Source organism: Zalophus californianus, chromosome 12 (assembly GCF_009762305.2).
Source record: "Zalophus californianus isolate mZalCal1 chromosome 12, mZalCal1.pri.v2, whole genome shotgun sequence".
Taxonomy (NCBI): domain Eukaryota; kingdom Metazoa; phylum Chordata; class Mammalia; order Carnivora; family Otariidae; genus Zalophus; species Zalophus californianus.
Genome location: NC_045606.1, coordinates 37,710,035 through 37,724,168, shown reverse-complemented (window position 1 = coordinate 37,724,168; position 14,134 = coordinate 37,710,035). Strand labels below are relative to the sequence as shown.

Here is a 14,134-nt window from a genome sequence, read left to right as displayed (position 1 = left end):
ACAAAAATAATTCTGGGGCGCCTGGGTGGCTCAGTCGTTAAGCCTCTGCCTTCGGCTCAGGTCATGATCCCGGGGTCCTGGGATCGAGCCCCGCATCGGGCTCCCTGCTCCGCGGGAAGCCTGCTTCTCCCTCTCCCACTCCCCCTGCTTGTCTCTCTCTATCTCTCGCTATCTCTCTCTCTGTCAAATAAATAAAATCTTTAAAAAATAAAAAAATTAATTAATTAAAAAAATAATTCTTTTAATCTTTGTATCTCCTTTCTTATTTCCCATGCTTCTTTTTTTGGTCTGTGTCTCTATTTTTTTCTTAATGTGTCCTCCCAAGGGGCTATTCACTTTCAGCCAGAATAATTTGCACACTTTTACTACATTTTTTTGTGGGGAGAGAGGAATTAAGAATAGGTTTTTCATTTCAATAAAAATTAAATTCAGCTTATATCTCTTACCTGCTCCTTTCTATTTTCTGCTTTTTCCTCCTGCCTTTTATAATGAACATTTATTTTCTTTATTTTCAGTCTTTATTTTTAATAATAAAGCAATTTAAAGCTATACATTTTTCCCTTGAGTACAATATACTGACTACCAATTCAACTTTTGAAAATGTGATCTAAAGAAATGAAAGTGTCAGTATATAAGAATATACAAATGCTTGTTATAACTTCTTTCACAGGGGTAAGCAAACAAGCAATATACAAAAAGAAACCTACTAGAATATAGCCTCAATGTCCACCAATATTAGAATAATTGCCTCAGTTATATGATATGCTCACTAGATAAGATTCTCTTATCATTTAAATTTGTGTATATTGCCTTAGAGGGATGTCCATAAAATATTATGTAGAAAACAAAACTGCAAAGTCATGTTACTTGTACGATTCATTTTTGTAAAAAATGTATACAAAACAAAACACAAACATACCAAAAAGTGTTCTTGTTTTTACATCTACACACACACACACACACGTGCGCATGCATGCATATACACCTAATATATACTCATGTGTATTTCAGATGTGAAAGATAATATAAACAAATTTACTTGATTACTATGAAGGGACACATCAGACATGGTAGGAAAAGAATGAACCTAATCTTTATACATCTCTGTATCATTTAACTTGTTTAATGAGAATTTATCACTTCTATAAATTAAAATGACAAAAGTCTATTGACATGACTACTAAATTTTGGTGTTAATTCTAGGAGCTTATTTTAAAATTTAATTGATTAATCTCTGTATTATCTTTATCATAGATTTCCCATTTTTGCAATATATCATTACTGTGAAAATTTCTTCTAAATAAAAACCAATTAATGGTTTAAAACTTACACTGCTAGATAGCAGGAGGGGAAGAATGAAGGGGAGTAAGTCGGAGGGGGAGACGGACCATTAGGACGATGGACTCTGAAAAACAAACTGAGGGTTCTAGAGGGGAGGGGGTTGGGGGGATGGGTTAGCCTGGTGATGGGTATTAAAGAGGGCACATTCTGCGTGGAGCACTGGGTGTTATGCACAAACAATGAATCATGGAGCACTACATCAAAAACTAATGATGTAATGTATGGTGATTAACATAACAGTAAAAAATTATTAAAAAAAAGTACACTGCTTTCATCTTCATACACACACACGTATCTATGTATATGTGTGTATGCAATGCATTTTTACAGATATTATATTCATACATATTTTTACATATATATTATATACACTTTTTTTTCTTTTCCCAATGTGAGTATGTTAGTGTTTATTGAAACTCTGGGCTGCTATTCTACAAAATCTCTAGTAGGGCCTCCTGAAGAATTTCCTTCAATAGTAATAAACTTGTGGACAGCTGAAGAAGTAAAAATACTAACCTGGTAGGAAAAGATAGATAGACAGACAGATAAATGGGAGAGGCATGTGCTCTTATCCCACAACATAAAAAGGAAGCAATACTAATTATTAGGTGTGAGAAGACAAAGGACTTATGACTATGACAGAAAAAGCTGTTCTTAATATTGCACAAATCAAGGAGTTAGTGAAATTAAACAAAACAAAAGCAAAACAACAATAAAAATCAACAGTACCTTTTTCTTGTGATATTTTCTTGGTGGCGACTTGATGGTGGCATGGAGATTCTTCCATATCATGATCAGATTTTGAAGGAGAGGAGAGTGAAGTGTCTCCCCAAATAAGGGAGGAAGGCTCTTTTTCCAGGCACAGTGGTCCCTCTTGAAATTCAGCTATGTGGTCAGACGAGAAGGGCACACTGCCAGCCACTGGAGTGAGGGATGGAGCACCAGAATCTGATTCTGGAGAAGTTCTCAAACCCTTGGGCAGAAGTGATTTAGTAATGTGTGTGTGGTTATAGAAACTGTTTGAAGGCTGTTGGTATAAGAGATTATAAAGGAGGTTATGCCGCTGAGCATCAGCTCCGTGGAATACTTACTTTGAAATCAGACCAAACTTTTTTTTAGTAAATCCCTTGAAAACCAGTTTTTTGGGGGGTTTACAGATGAGACTGCATAGTTTACAACAATTCACCTTATTACCACTGTAGCTAAGACAGACACCTAAGACATACAGAAACAATTACTTGTACATTCCTTATTTCCCACTAGGTAAAACCAACAGCTGAATATAAAAGCACCATTATGAAATACGACAATATGGATAATGCTCTTGGGTTAGTTCATTGAATGAGTACAGAAATAAGCTGAATTACAATATATCGAGTTGAGTAAGAATTTAGGAGACAAAGCAGTGAACTATTCCAGCTGTTTCCATCTAGGGCATAGAATCTGGCTGCAGAAAAATCATCTTCAATAAGCTGTAGGAACAAGGAGACAGCTCTACACTGCAAGTCAGAAATCAGTCAATGGGGCTCACCTTTCGCTCCAGACTGTCTTCTCCATCTGTTGAACTGACACTATCATAGAGTCTTGTCCTAGAGGGCCTCTGGCGTCTGTTCTTCACAGAGAGCTGGGCTCGGGTTTTCAGTGCTTTTGAATCCAGGCGCTCTGTCTCTGGGACGGCCTCATTCAAGTCTAAGAAAAGAATGAAGCAAAATAATCGGCGAGAGAAACCTTTGGAGAGGATTGTCAAAGAGACCACAGACACTGATAACAAAAATCTCAAGGTTATCAATAATTCCAGGCAAAAAATAGGTGACAACCATGCTGGCCTGTCTGATACCCCACAGGTAACCAAGAAATCAAGTGAGATTTAGGAGAAATGTACAAAGCCTAGTGGAAGAAACCAACACCAAAGGTGACCAAGGCAACAAAAAAAATCTAACATTTCAAAGAGCCAGCGTGGTCCTCTGTGGTCGGCCTCTCACTACCTTTAATCTTGCTGCACTGAGTCCAAGTCAGAACTCCAAGTCACCATTCCAAAGGGGAGAAGGAAAGGTTACCCATCGATCTATGTAGGCGTTGGCTGAGGAAAAGTTGTTCTCTGGTTGAATTTATCTGGAATGCTTCTGGCTCCTTAGAAAGAATGTAGTTTGACCATCAATCCTATTTTATCTTTTCAGAGTGGCAGTCATTAAATGGAGTCAAAATGTTCACAGAATCAATAATTAAGTGCTTCCGGATTTAAAGTGTTAAAAATAAAGCATATAACTGAGTTGCAGAAAATTAATATGTACTGGTATTAATGGAGTAAAACAATTTCTTACAGTAGCATTACTGGAGGAAATTCCTTTTCACAGTATTATTATGAAGGTGTGCTCTAAATATATTGTAAGACCAAAACAAGGAAGCATTCCAGGCTGTGTCTCTCTTACCCATGGAACTCTGCATTTGGCATATGGTTCTAACAAATTATATTAGACATATTTTCCCTAGGAGATACATCCACTGAATGACAATATTTAGAGAAGGTTCTGACTCTTCATTTCCTGTATTTGCAAGAAAAATGAATAGTCAGAAAAGTCAGACTATTCAGGTATTTATAAAGGACAGCTAAATATTTTCTAATTAGTGCTCTCTTTATTGTTTACATGTCAATGGGGAAAAAATAATTTCCTTGATCACTTTAATTTCTTCCTTTCAATAAAATCTAAACTTGCAGCTGCCGATTAAGAGTTCATTAGTTGTGATAATTGGGAGATAATCAACCTTACAAGCTCTTGTTTACATATAAAATGTGGGAACACCACACAGATGAAAGCAATAATATAATTAGATAGACTGTCATACAAGCCCGTTTCACAGTTTATCTATCTTGTATTTGGATTGTATCTTCTGTAACACAAAGCACGGTCACACACACACACACACACACACACACACACACACACACACACCCCACCTCATGTGTTCCTCACAACCCCACGCTACAGAGCTGCCAAGTTATGTTTTACCCTCTCCTGAAGTTCAGAGAACTTGAGGAACTTGCCCTCGTCGGCACAGCTGGCTGATGAGCTGCCATGATTTTTCTTGTTTTTTGACACGCGGGCTACTAGTCTGTGCCCTCCAAATTTAGCTAGGGTTGAACAAGTTACTAGAAAAAGAATTTTCCTGCCATTACAGTTCAGTATTTTTGGTTGTAAAATCACATATAATGTGACTAATCTAGGAAATTCATTTCTCCAATTGGCTACATATGAAATATTCTTATTAAACTTCCACATACGTGTTAAGAAAGCATAAAAAGGAAGACATGTTGAAAACTGCAGAAAAAATTATTTCTGAGATTTCTTATTTGGTTGGTTTATAACAGCTTTGGTTACTTGGTGATGAGAAGACCAAGGAGGAAGCTTGTTCTACTTTTGTAAACATGGCTCCTTTTGCAATAGAAGCCTGGCCCAGGAGGACCTAACATAGCACCCAACATCCAGGATTGCAGTAACTACTCCATCACTAGGTACTGAACAAATAAAGTAACGGAACATGAGAGCTACTTATTAGCAGGGTTTAGAGTGTGGAGAATTTATTCTGGGACTTCTGGCTCCGTTAACTACTCAGTAATTTGCCTGGTACTCATACCAAACAACCCCCAAAGCAATCTAGAATATCTGCTTTAATATCAGCTAGCACTGAGTAAGTGCAAACTGCTGGAGCACAAATACAGAATTACATCTATTAAAGATGAAGTTAGCTGGAAAAGCAGTGCCTTAAGTCCATTATCCAAGTGGCCAGCAACACACTGCAACCAATTAACAATTTTTGAGGACCCGAAAACAAAGTTCTCGGGGTCCTTTTATAGAAGTGATTCATGAATTACAAATCAGCAATTTATATATTCCACCCTGAGAACAAATGTTTTTTAAGTAAAGAACCAGAAAAATGGAATGGAGCGGAGAACTTTACTTTGCAACAGCAGGAAATTGGAAGGAAAGCCGTCCACAGGAAGCCACTACTGAAGACACCACAAGCTCCATCCCCCTTAGGAGTGTTAGAGGACGCATATGGCAGAGAAGGAAAATGTGCATAGGACTTAGGTGGTTGGGGAACCAGAGGCTATCTTTCTCTATCACGTTGTATAAGAATCAGAATATTACAACTCAAAAGAACCTTCGGGATTCTATCCCAGCCGTCTTTTCCAGATAGGAAAAACAAGGCTCAAAGAAGATTACTAACTTGTTTACTAGCTGCATCACACAGTTAATCTGTGGATGAGACTGGATAGAGCTCAGTCCTCAGAAGTCTATCATCTGGGGGAGACTGGGTGGCTCAGCTGGTTCATCTTCAGACTCTTGATTTCGCCTCAGGTCATGATCTCAGGGTCCTGGGATCCAGCCCTGTGCCAGGCTCTGCGCTCAGCACAGAGTCTGCTTGTCCCTCTCCCTCTGCTCCTCCCCCTGCTCTCTCTCTCTTTCAAATAAATAATAAAAAAAAAAAAAATTTTTTTTAAAAAGCACTTACTATCCTTCTGGAAGGTCACTCTCAAGTCTGAAAGTAAACTTCACAAGTAATCTTTTGCCTTCGTCAAGTCTTTGTTTTAGTTTTACTTTATGTTCCAAACAAAAACACAGGTCAGGTACTAACTTTGCACATTTCCAGAAGTATACAGTACCGAAGAAAGAAAAAAACCTGAGGGATTTTATTTGGTTTTATATTTATCCAAGGAGTAAAATTCTTACATCAAAAAATTAGCTGTCAGTTTTGAGGATGACAATGTGGCAGAGAAATCCAACTGGCTCCACATTGCTAAGTTATATGCTACTGAATGTAAGGGCTTCGGTGGCCATGTTCTCTCACTGTCATCACTCTCTGCAGAGACCTTAGTCAATAACCTAACACCACCTTTATAAACCCAAGACGCTGGGTTCTTCTACCGCTTCTCCTCAGGCTATCGTGTTCTGTTGTCCGTAAGAATCAGAGGGAAATTTCCTTTTCATCTCTCCTTTCCTTTTCTCCTTTTTTTCAGACCCTCCAGTCTCTGAAAAAAGCCTACCTCTGACTCAAATGCAGCTAGAAACACAAAAGATGAGCAGACTCCAGCAGACTGATAAATATAGACAGACAAACACATGAAGTGGTTGAGGACAGAGTGGTGTTGCATGGGTGGGACTCCACCCTAGTGTACCTGCATTTGAAGACTAGCTTCAATAGTGCCTCGAACTGCATCCTTTAAAAAAATTTAATGGATTCGATTATGATTTTAGCAGCTGTTATGAAAAATGTTCTGTGAAATTAGGATGTTATATATCCTATTACACAGCAACCAGTTCCCTACAGTAATGCTGTGAGTCATTCAGTATTTTCACTAGATTGACGTTATTTTTGACGCAAATGGACTGCTGCCCACAGATCAGATAGAGATGGCAAGGGAAGGAGGGGAATGGAGCAGCAGGACGACGGGGGCTGCTCTGCATTCTTACGGGCATTATTCTCCTCAAAACCAGTCCTACCTCTATCATCTCACTTATGCTATTATCAACTACAATGCTGAGCATTATGAGACACTTGGTGGCATTTTAAAACTTGAACAGTAGCTGCATATCACTCACAGTCACTGCAAGTTCACAGAAGGTGGGCCCGTGGGTTTGCGGTTGATATGTCCCGCATGCAGACGTTGGTTTATGTATATCGAAGAGGTGGTTTAAAACAGTTACCATGAGAGTGATCTGGAGTAAGTCTTCCTCAAACAAAATCCAGATAGTGGCTCCACCATTAAATTGGGCAATTTCCCTAACCTCTCCATCCCTCAGGATCCTCAACTGCAAAATGGGCACAATGATAACACAGCACTAATAACTGCATTGCTGTGAGGACCAAATGCATTAATAGAAATACAATGCTTGGAAGAGTGACTGTGACATAAGCACCCAATGAATGTATTTATTGATGTGGAAAGGTTAGCAAGATATTCTTACACGACTAAAGCAAGTTGCAGAACCATATGTACATTCATTTTAAATATTTTAAAAAGAGCAACATAAAATATATTTTCTAATGATAAATTGATGCCTATGATTTAAGGAGAAAGATACTGACGATGGTGGTTACCTCCAAAGAAGATATTAGATTTGGAGATCTTGGCCAACAGGTACTTTAAACTTACTTGTAATGTTAAATATTTTTGTATTATATGTATTTTTTTGCATTTAATATATTACTTATATGTTTAAAATTAGTAAAAAACAAAACAACAACCCACATATTCAGTACATTTTCTTTTACAGACATCTTAATTCCATTCTAATCCAAGAGCTCTGGTGTTTTCAGACTCAGGATTCCCAGATGTTGATATTAGTCCAGGAAACTTTGTCCAAATCCTTGTGACTATCTCACTGCCCCATGTGAGAAGGCTGCTCTTTCAATTAGGTCCATGGAGACTGTTTGCCTGCCTTGCTACTCCACTAATGGCCAGATGATCTGGCTTGATTAGGGCCCTATGGCTTAGTTTCCAGTCACTACTTTGTTTTAGCATGGCACAGCAAAGATGTATTGACTCGGATACGGTAATTTGAGACCAAGTTACACAACTTCATCTCATCTCATGACAGCACTTTACTTAAGAACCCACCCGCAGGCAACTCTCACCCTGAACTCTATTAATTTAGGTGCTTTCCTTATAATTGCCTAAAAGCTAATATATTTTATACCCCAAGTAGTATTTATGAAATTTTAGGAAGCTGATTTCTTACAATTTCAGAACAAGCAGAAGATGATTGCTGTTTCCTAATCTTTTAAGTAGGTCTGAGATTATTGTTGTATGCACTATACATTTCATTTCTTAATGTTCAAAAGATACTAAAGAATTCCTTTTTTTTTTTTTACCACTCTATCAATAAAAGCAACCTCAGAACTATCTGTGTAGCCTCTGAAACATAATTGGTTATCTGTTTTAGTGTAATGCCTCTCCAGTGCAGTCTGATACCCAACGTAGCCTTCTTCAGCTTATGGTTAACCTACCTCTAAAGAGGGCAGAGAGGTCCAAACTCTGTTGCCCCTGACTCTTTAGTAATGCCACTAGACTGCCCAGGGAGATAGTGGCTGGAAGGCAGAAAAAAACCATGTGAGATACCCTAAATTCCATCAGATATCATTTGTACCACTTGTAAGAGTCATTGATTCTGAGAATTTGAAAGGCTAATTTATGTTTAGACAACAAGGAAAGGCGTTCAATATCTTAGGATTCCTTCACCGTCAAACATCTTTAGACTCTGATAGAAAAGTCCTCAAAGAATTGTAAAATCTAATCAAATGGGCAAACTGGTTGGAAACTGCAGACTTCTGTGAGCAGGACCATGAGGTCATGTACATAAGCTGGGTCTAGGAAGGTGGGATATGTAAATGTCCTCTTCTTGATATTATGGCATCTCTGACAAGACAACAATAAACAAGCTTCTGTGTTGTCATTAGGGCTGCCTACAAAAACCTGTGGATATTAGTAATCCCAAATATGCTAAGTAAGCAACCCCCCAAATTATATATAGTGATGTAATAGTTTCCTTGATTACTCTAAGAAGAATTCAGAGCTTATGCCTTTTGTAGGAAATAACCTCAGTTACTTGAGATAACAGTTGTTGGCTTCCTTATTGGGACAGTATCTTTCAACTATGGAAAGACTTAATTACATACATATAGCATCAGAAGGTTTAAGAAAACTCAAAGGCTACACTACTTGTAAGTGTAATGTAACAGGTGCATGAGAATTTCTTAAGTACTTGCAAAGACTGTCAGTCACTAAAAATAGGATTTAAAAAGGAAGTCAAACGTAACGAATTTATAAATGCAATTTAAAATGTTTGTAGGTGCTAATTAGCTAAGTTTGTAAATAGGAACTCAATATTATTCAAAGATCCCTTAACAGTGATTTGCAAATCAAATTTAAAAACTAGGTTTTTGATAATGTAGCTTGAATAAATCAAACATTAATTATAAAACCAAAATAAATATCTGAATGACTTTTTGGGTAGTGTTAAGGCCCTTACTGTCATCACAAAACTCACAGGCAACATTAATTATAAAACCAAAATAAATATCTGAATGACTTTTTGGGTAGTGTTAAGGCCCTTACTGTCATCACAAAACTCACAGGCAATAGAGTTTTCTGTATACCCAAGTTCTATGTTTCTTAAATTTCCTAATATGTGGCATTTCCTGTGGGTTCTGAGAGACATAATTAATGTAAAGTATTGAAGTAGAACATTACTTCATGTCCACTGGGATTCAGTCATAACTTGATATTAGTGTCCTGCATTCACAGAAAAAACCCTAAGGATCTCATAACTACTGAAACAATATGGTTGGAACATTGTTCAGAAACATACACACAAGATAATTTTCTGGTCCTAATTCCAGAAATAGCTGTTCATTGTTTGGTTTTAATTTTAAAGAGGCTGTGACACCATGATTGATCATATTTCCCTCTTGGCTGGTGGATGGTGTGAAATCTGAGGTCCACCCTGAAATATTTACAGGAACCTACCAACATGCACTGCACTTAGAAACCACTCATGCATCATCTTCTTTTGTATCTTCCCATCCTGATTTCCCAGCCTGTTCTTTTAGTCAATTTTACCTTAACATAACTATACAGCATCTCCCAATCTATATAATTAGAATTTCATGGTGAACCTGAGCATTATCTCTAAAATGCAAGAAACACTTCAGAATACAGCTATCTTGTAAAGTTTCCTTGAAAAGGAGCTATATCCCACACATTCAGGTTAAAATTGTCTTTACTACCAGGGCACATGGGTGGCTCAGTTGGTTGAGCCTCTGCCTCTTGGTTTTGGCTCAGGTCATGATCTTACGGTCTTGGGATCCAGCCCCGCATCGGGCTCTGCACTCAGTGTGGAGTCTGCTTAGGATTCTGTCTCTTCCTCTCCCTCCCCCTCTGCCCCACCCCTCTGCTTGGGCACACTCTTTCTCAAATAAATAAATAAAATCTTTAAAAAAAATAAAATTGTCTTTACTTCAGATCACAATCTACCTTATAGTTCAATTCCAAAGAAACAAAATTTAAAAGTCAAAATAAAATATAAAGCAGCCCCCTTTTCCTAAAGTGGACAGAGAACTACTAAGCTTAAGCTCATTCTGACAAAATAGCTTGTTTTCTATCAAAACAACTTTAGGTATCTTCTAGTACTAATGCATACCTCAGTAGGACTGAAGGTCTGGTGACTTCTGTGAACTTACAAAGAGGCAGTGAGAAAAAGGAACCAAGAAGAGTTGTCATTTTGCAACTGAATACCTCCTTCTGAATGCCTCGTTGATTTGGCAACAAAAGTCTTAATGACTTACACAAAGACAGATGCACAACTTGCACAAAACTAGACAGGCAATTTAGGTGCTTTGCTTTTGAGTAAGAACAGATTTTGGCTCTAATGATATGCCAGAAAACAATCAATAAGTATTGATTTCTCATTCATTTGGCTTGTTCATTAAAAATTTCCATAGTGATTTACCGGGAATGTTCACCCTTTAATTAGTGCAATTCAATAATATTTCATGGTCAAAATTATTTATTGGGGATTAAAAGTTGCTGCAAATAATTTGTTCAGGAAAAATGAAAATGATGAAAGTTTACCAAGAAATTATATCTGTATGCATGATAAAAACAAGCTTGAATCCACTCCAGAATTCTCTCCCGCCCCAATTTAGAACTAAACAATGTGACACCATGGAATAATTACCCCATTGCTCTGTATCTAATGCTGTTGTATAAGACACTCTTGATAATGTAGTGCAAGCATTCACTTTCCTTTTAATGACTTTCCATTTAATGAATTCTGGCTTTAATCATGCCTTTAACCTTATTTTAAAATTCTGGGTTCTAATGCTAAAAGTGAATGCTTAATGTACTCTCAGACTCCGTCAGGAAATAAATCAGACGTGGTGGTAGGGGTCTAGTCTGGCTTCATATCCACAGGTATCTGAAAAGAGCCACTAACATTGAGGGCCCAGGGAAAGGCAAAAAGGACAAAGACAACACATGATTACAGCCTCAGCAGAAAATGATTTCTTGGAGGAGGCCAGTGACCTCAGGAACCTCCTTATTGATGTAAATGTCTCCTGGTGTTGACTTTCCTCCCCTTATTAAATCTTAAGTATGATAAGCCCCCAAAAGTCTTTTGTGATTTTCCTCATTCTTATCTTTCAATTAAGCTACTTAAAAATGTCTATTTTAATATTTTTATTTATACAAAAATTATACCATTTATATAAGTCATATAGAAAAAGAAGGAAAAATATACCCAATGTTCCTACCATCAAGCCTAAAAAATAAAATTGGTACTTTTGAAGCCCTCTCTATGCCTCATTTCTAGTTGTAGCCCCTAATTTTTCTATTTATTCACAAAACTGTCCTTAAACAATATAAATTCTGTTTGCTTTTTGAGTTCATATATGGTAATGAACTATATTCAATATTCTGCAAATTGTCGTTTGTTTGCTAAACATTATGTAGAATGGTATGACTAGGATTAATTCACTTTTTTCTGCAATTCTTATGAACAATATTGCTGTGCATGTTTGAACATGTCTTTTGGTACACACTTACAAGAACTTCCGGAAGCATATACACATGTAGAAGTAAACTTGGTGGGCCACAGAATTTTCATATCTTCCATTTTACTGGGTAATACCAAATTGCTTTAGCAAAATAGCTGTATGAGTTTTCCTTCATGCTGGCTATTACATATTACTGTGAAACTTTATACCTGCAAATCACTTTATTTTTACTAATGAGGCTGAATGTTTACCAAACTCTAGGTTTTCCTCTTTTGGGTGAACTGATTGCTTATGTGTTTGTCCATTTTTCTATTAAGTTAGTTGTGTTCCTAGTATATTCTGGAAAACAATCTCTTTTCTTAGTTAAATGGGCTGCAAATACCTTCTCTCAAATTTTTGGCATGCCGTTCAGGGAAATCCAAATCAAAACCTCAATGACATACCACCTCACACCAGTCAGAATGACTAAAATTAACAAGTCAGGAAACGACAGATGTTGGTGAGGATGCGGAGAAAGGGAAACCCTCCTACACTGTTGGTGGGAATGCAAGCTGGTGCAACCACTCTGGAAAACAGTATGGAGGTTCCTCAAAAAGTTGAAAATAGAGCTACCCTATGACCCAGCAATTGCACTACTGAGTATTTACCCCAAAGATACAAATGTAGGGATCCGAAGGGGCACGTGCACCCCAATGTTTATAGCAGCAATGTCCACAATAGCTAAACTATGGAAAGAGCCAAGATGTCCATCGACAGATGAATGGATAAAGAAGATGTGGTACATATATACAATGGAATATTATGCAGCCATCAAAAGGAAAGAGATCTTGCCATTTGCAACGACGTGGATGGAACTAGAGGGTGTTATGCTAAGCGAAATAAGTCAATCAGAGAAAGACATGTATCATATGACCTCACTGATATGAGGAATTCTTAATCTCAGGAAACAAACTGAGGGTTGCTGGAGTGGGGGTGGGGTGGGAGGGATGGGGTGGCTGGGTGATAGACATTGGGGAGGATATGTGCTATGGTGAGCGCTGTGAATTGTGTAAGACTGTTGAATCACAGACCTGTACCTCTGAAACAAATAACACATTACCTGTTAAAAAAAAAAAAAAAGGAAGATAGTAGGAAGGGAAAAATGAAGGGGGGGAATCGGAGGGAGAGACGAACCATGAGAGATGATGGACTCTGAGAAACAAACTGAGGGTTCTAGAGGGGAGGGGGGTGGGGGAATGGGTTAGCCTGGTGATGGGTATTAAAGAGGGCACCTATTGAATGGAGCACTGGGTGTTATACGCAAACAATGAATCATGGAATACTACATCAAAAACTAATGATGCAATGTATGGTTGTAAACATAACATAATAAAATTTTAAAAAATTGGCATTATGGCATTTTTGTAATACTGAGGCTTCCTACTTCTACCAATTTATAGAGATCTTCTTGAGTATCTTACCATGGCTCTTGAGCTTCTTTTGCTAAATTCATACTGGCTATATTTTTTGTTGCCATTATAAATCGCTTGTACAAAAATGACATTTTCTCTGTTACAATTAATTGATGTCTAATGATTCTTGGAGCCATCCATCCTGCTAAACTCTTATTAATTCTAATAATCTGTATTCTTGAAGTTTTTTTATGTATTCAATTTTATTATCAGTGAATAGTAACAAATTTGCTACTTTCTTTTTTATTCCTTATATTTTTATTTCTTTTGCTTGTCTGGTACTTGCTAGGACCTCAAGGAAAACACTGAATAGAAGTGGTTATAGCACATTAAGTGGTGAAATGTTAACAAATTCTTAATTTTAAAGGAAATTCTTGATTTTAGCATTTTACCACTTACTATGATGTTTGATAGACTTTTGTTTGCTTCACATATCAAGTTAAGAAAGTTCTAGTTTAATAAACTTTTGTATTTCTAATTTAATAAACTTTTTATCATGAATAAGTGTTTAACTTCATTAAATGTTTTACTTCATCTAATGAGATGATTATATATATAGATTATTCCTCTAGTTAATATATGAATTATATGAGTTTTTGAATGTTAAACCAACTTTGGGTTCCTTGTATAGACACGAGTTAGTTATGATATTATATAGGTTATATATACAAATGTATGTAAAATGCATTTCTGGATTCAGTATTTATCTCTGTGAATAAGCAAGTTTTTTGTTTTGTTTTATTTATTTATTTTTAAAAGATTTTATTTATTTATTTGTCAGAGAGAGA

General features: G+C 36.9%; 1 protein-coding gene across 1 annotated transcript in view; it reads right to left on the bottom strand.

The window, feature by feature from the left end:
- PPP1R9A (protein phosphatase 1 regulatory subunit 9A) overlaps positions 1-14,134 on the bottom strand; it is a 315,687-nt gene that overhangs the window by 39,961 nt on the left and 261,592 nt on the right. Inside the window, 2 exon segments of the mRNA XM_035723249.1 lie at positions 2,071-2,368; positions 2,873-3,030. Of these exon segments, the coding sequence (XP_035579142.1) occupies positions 2,071-2,368; positions 2,873-3,030 (456 nt within the window).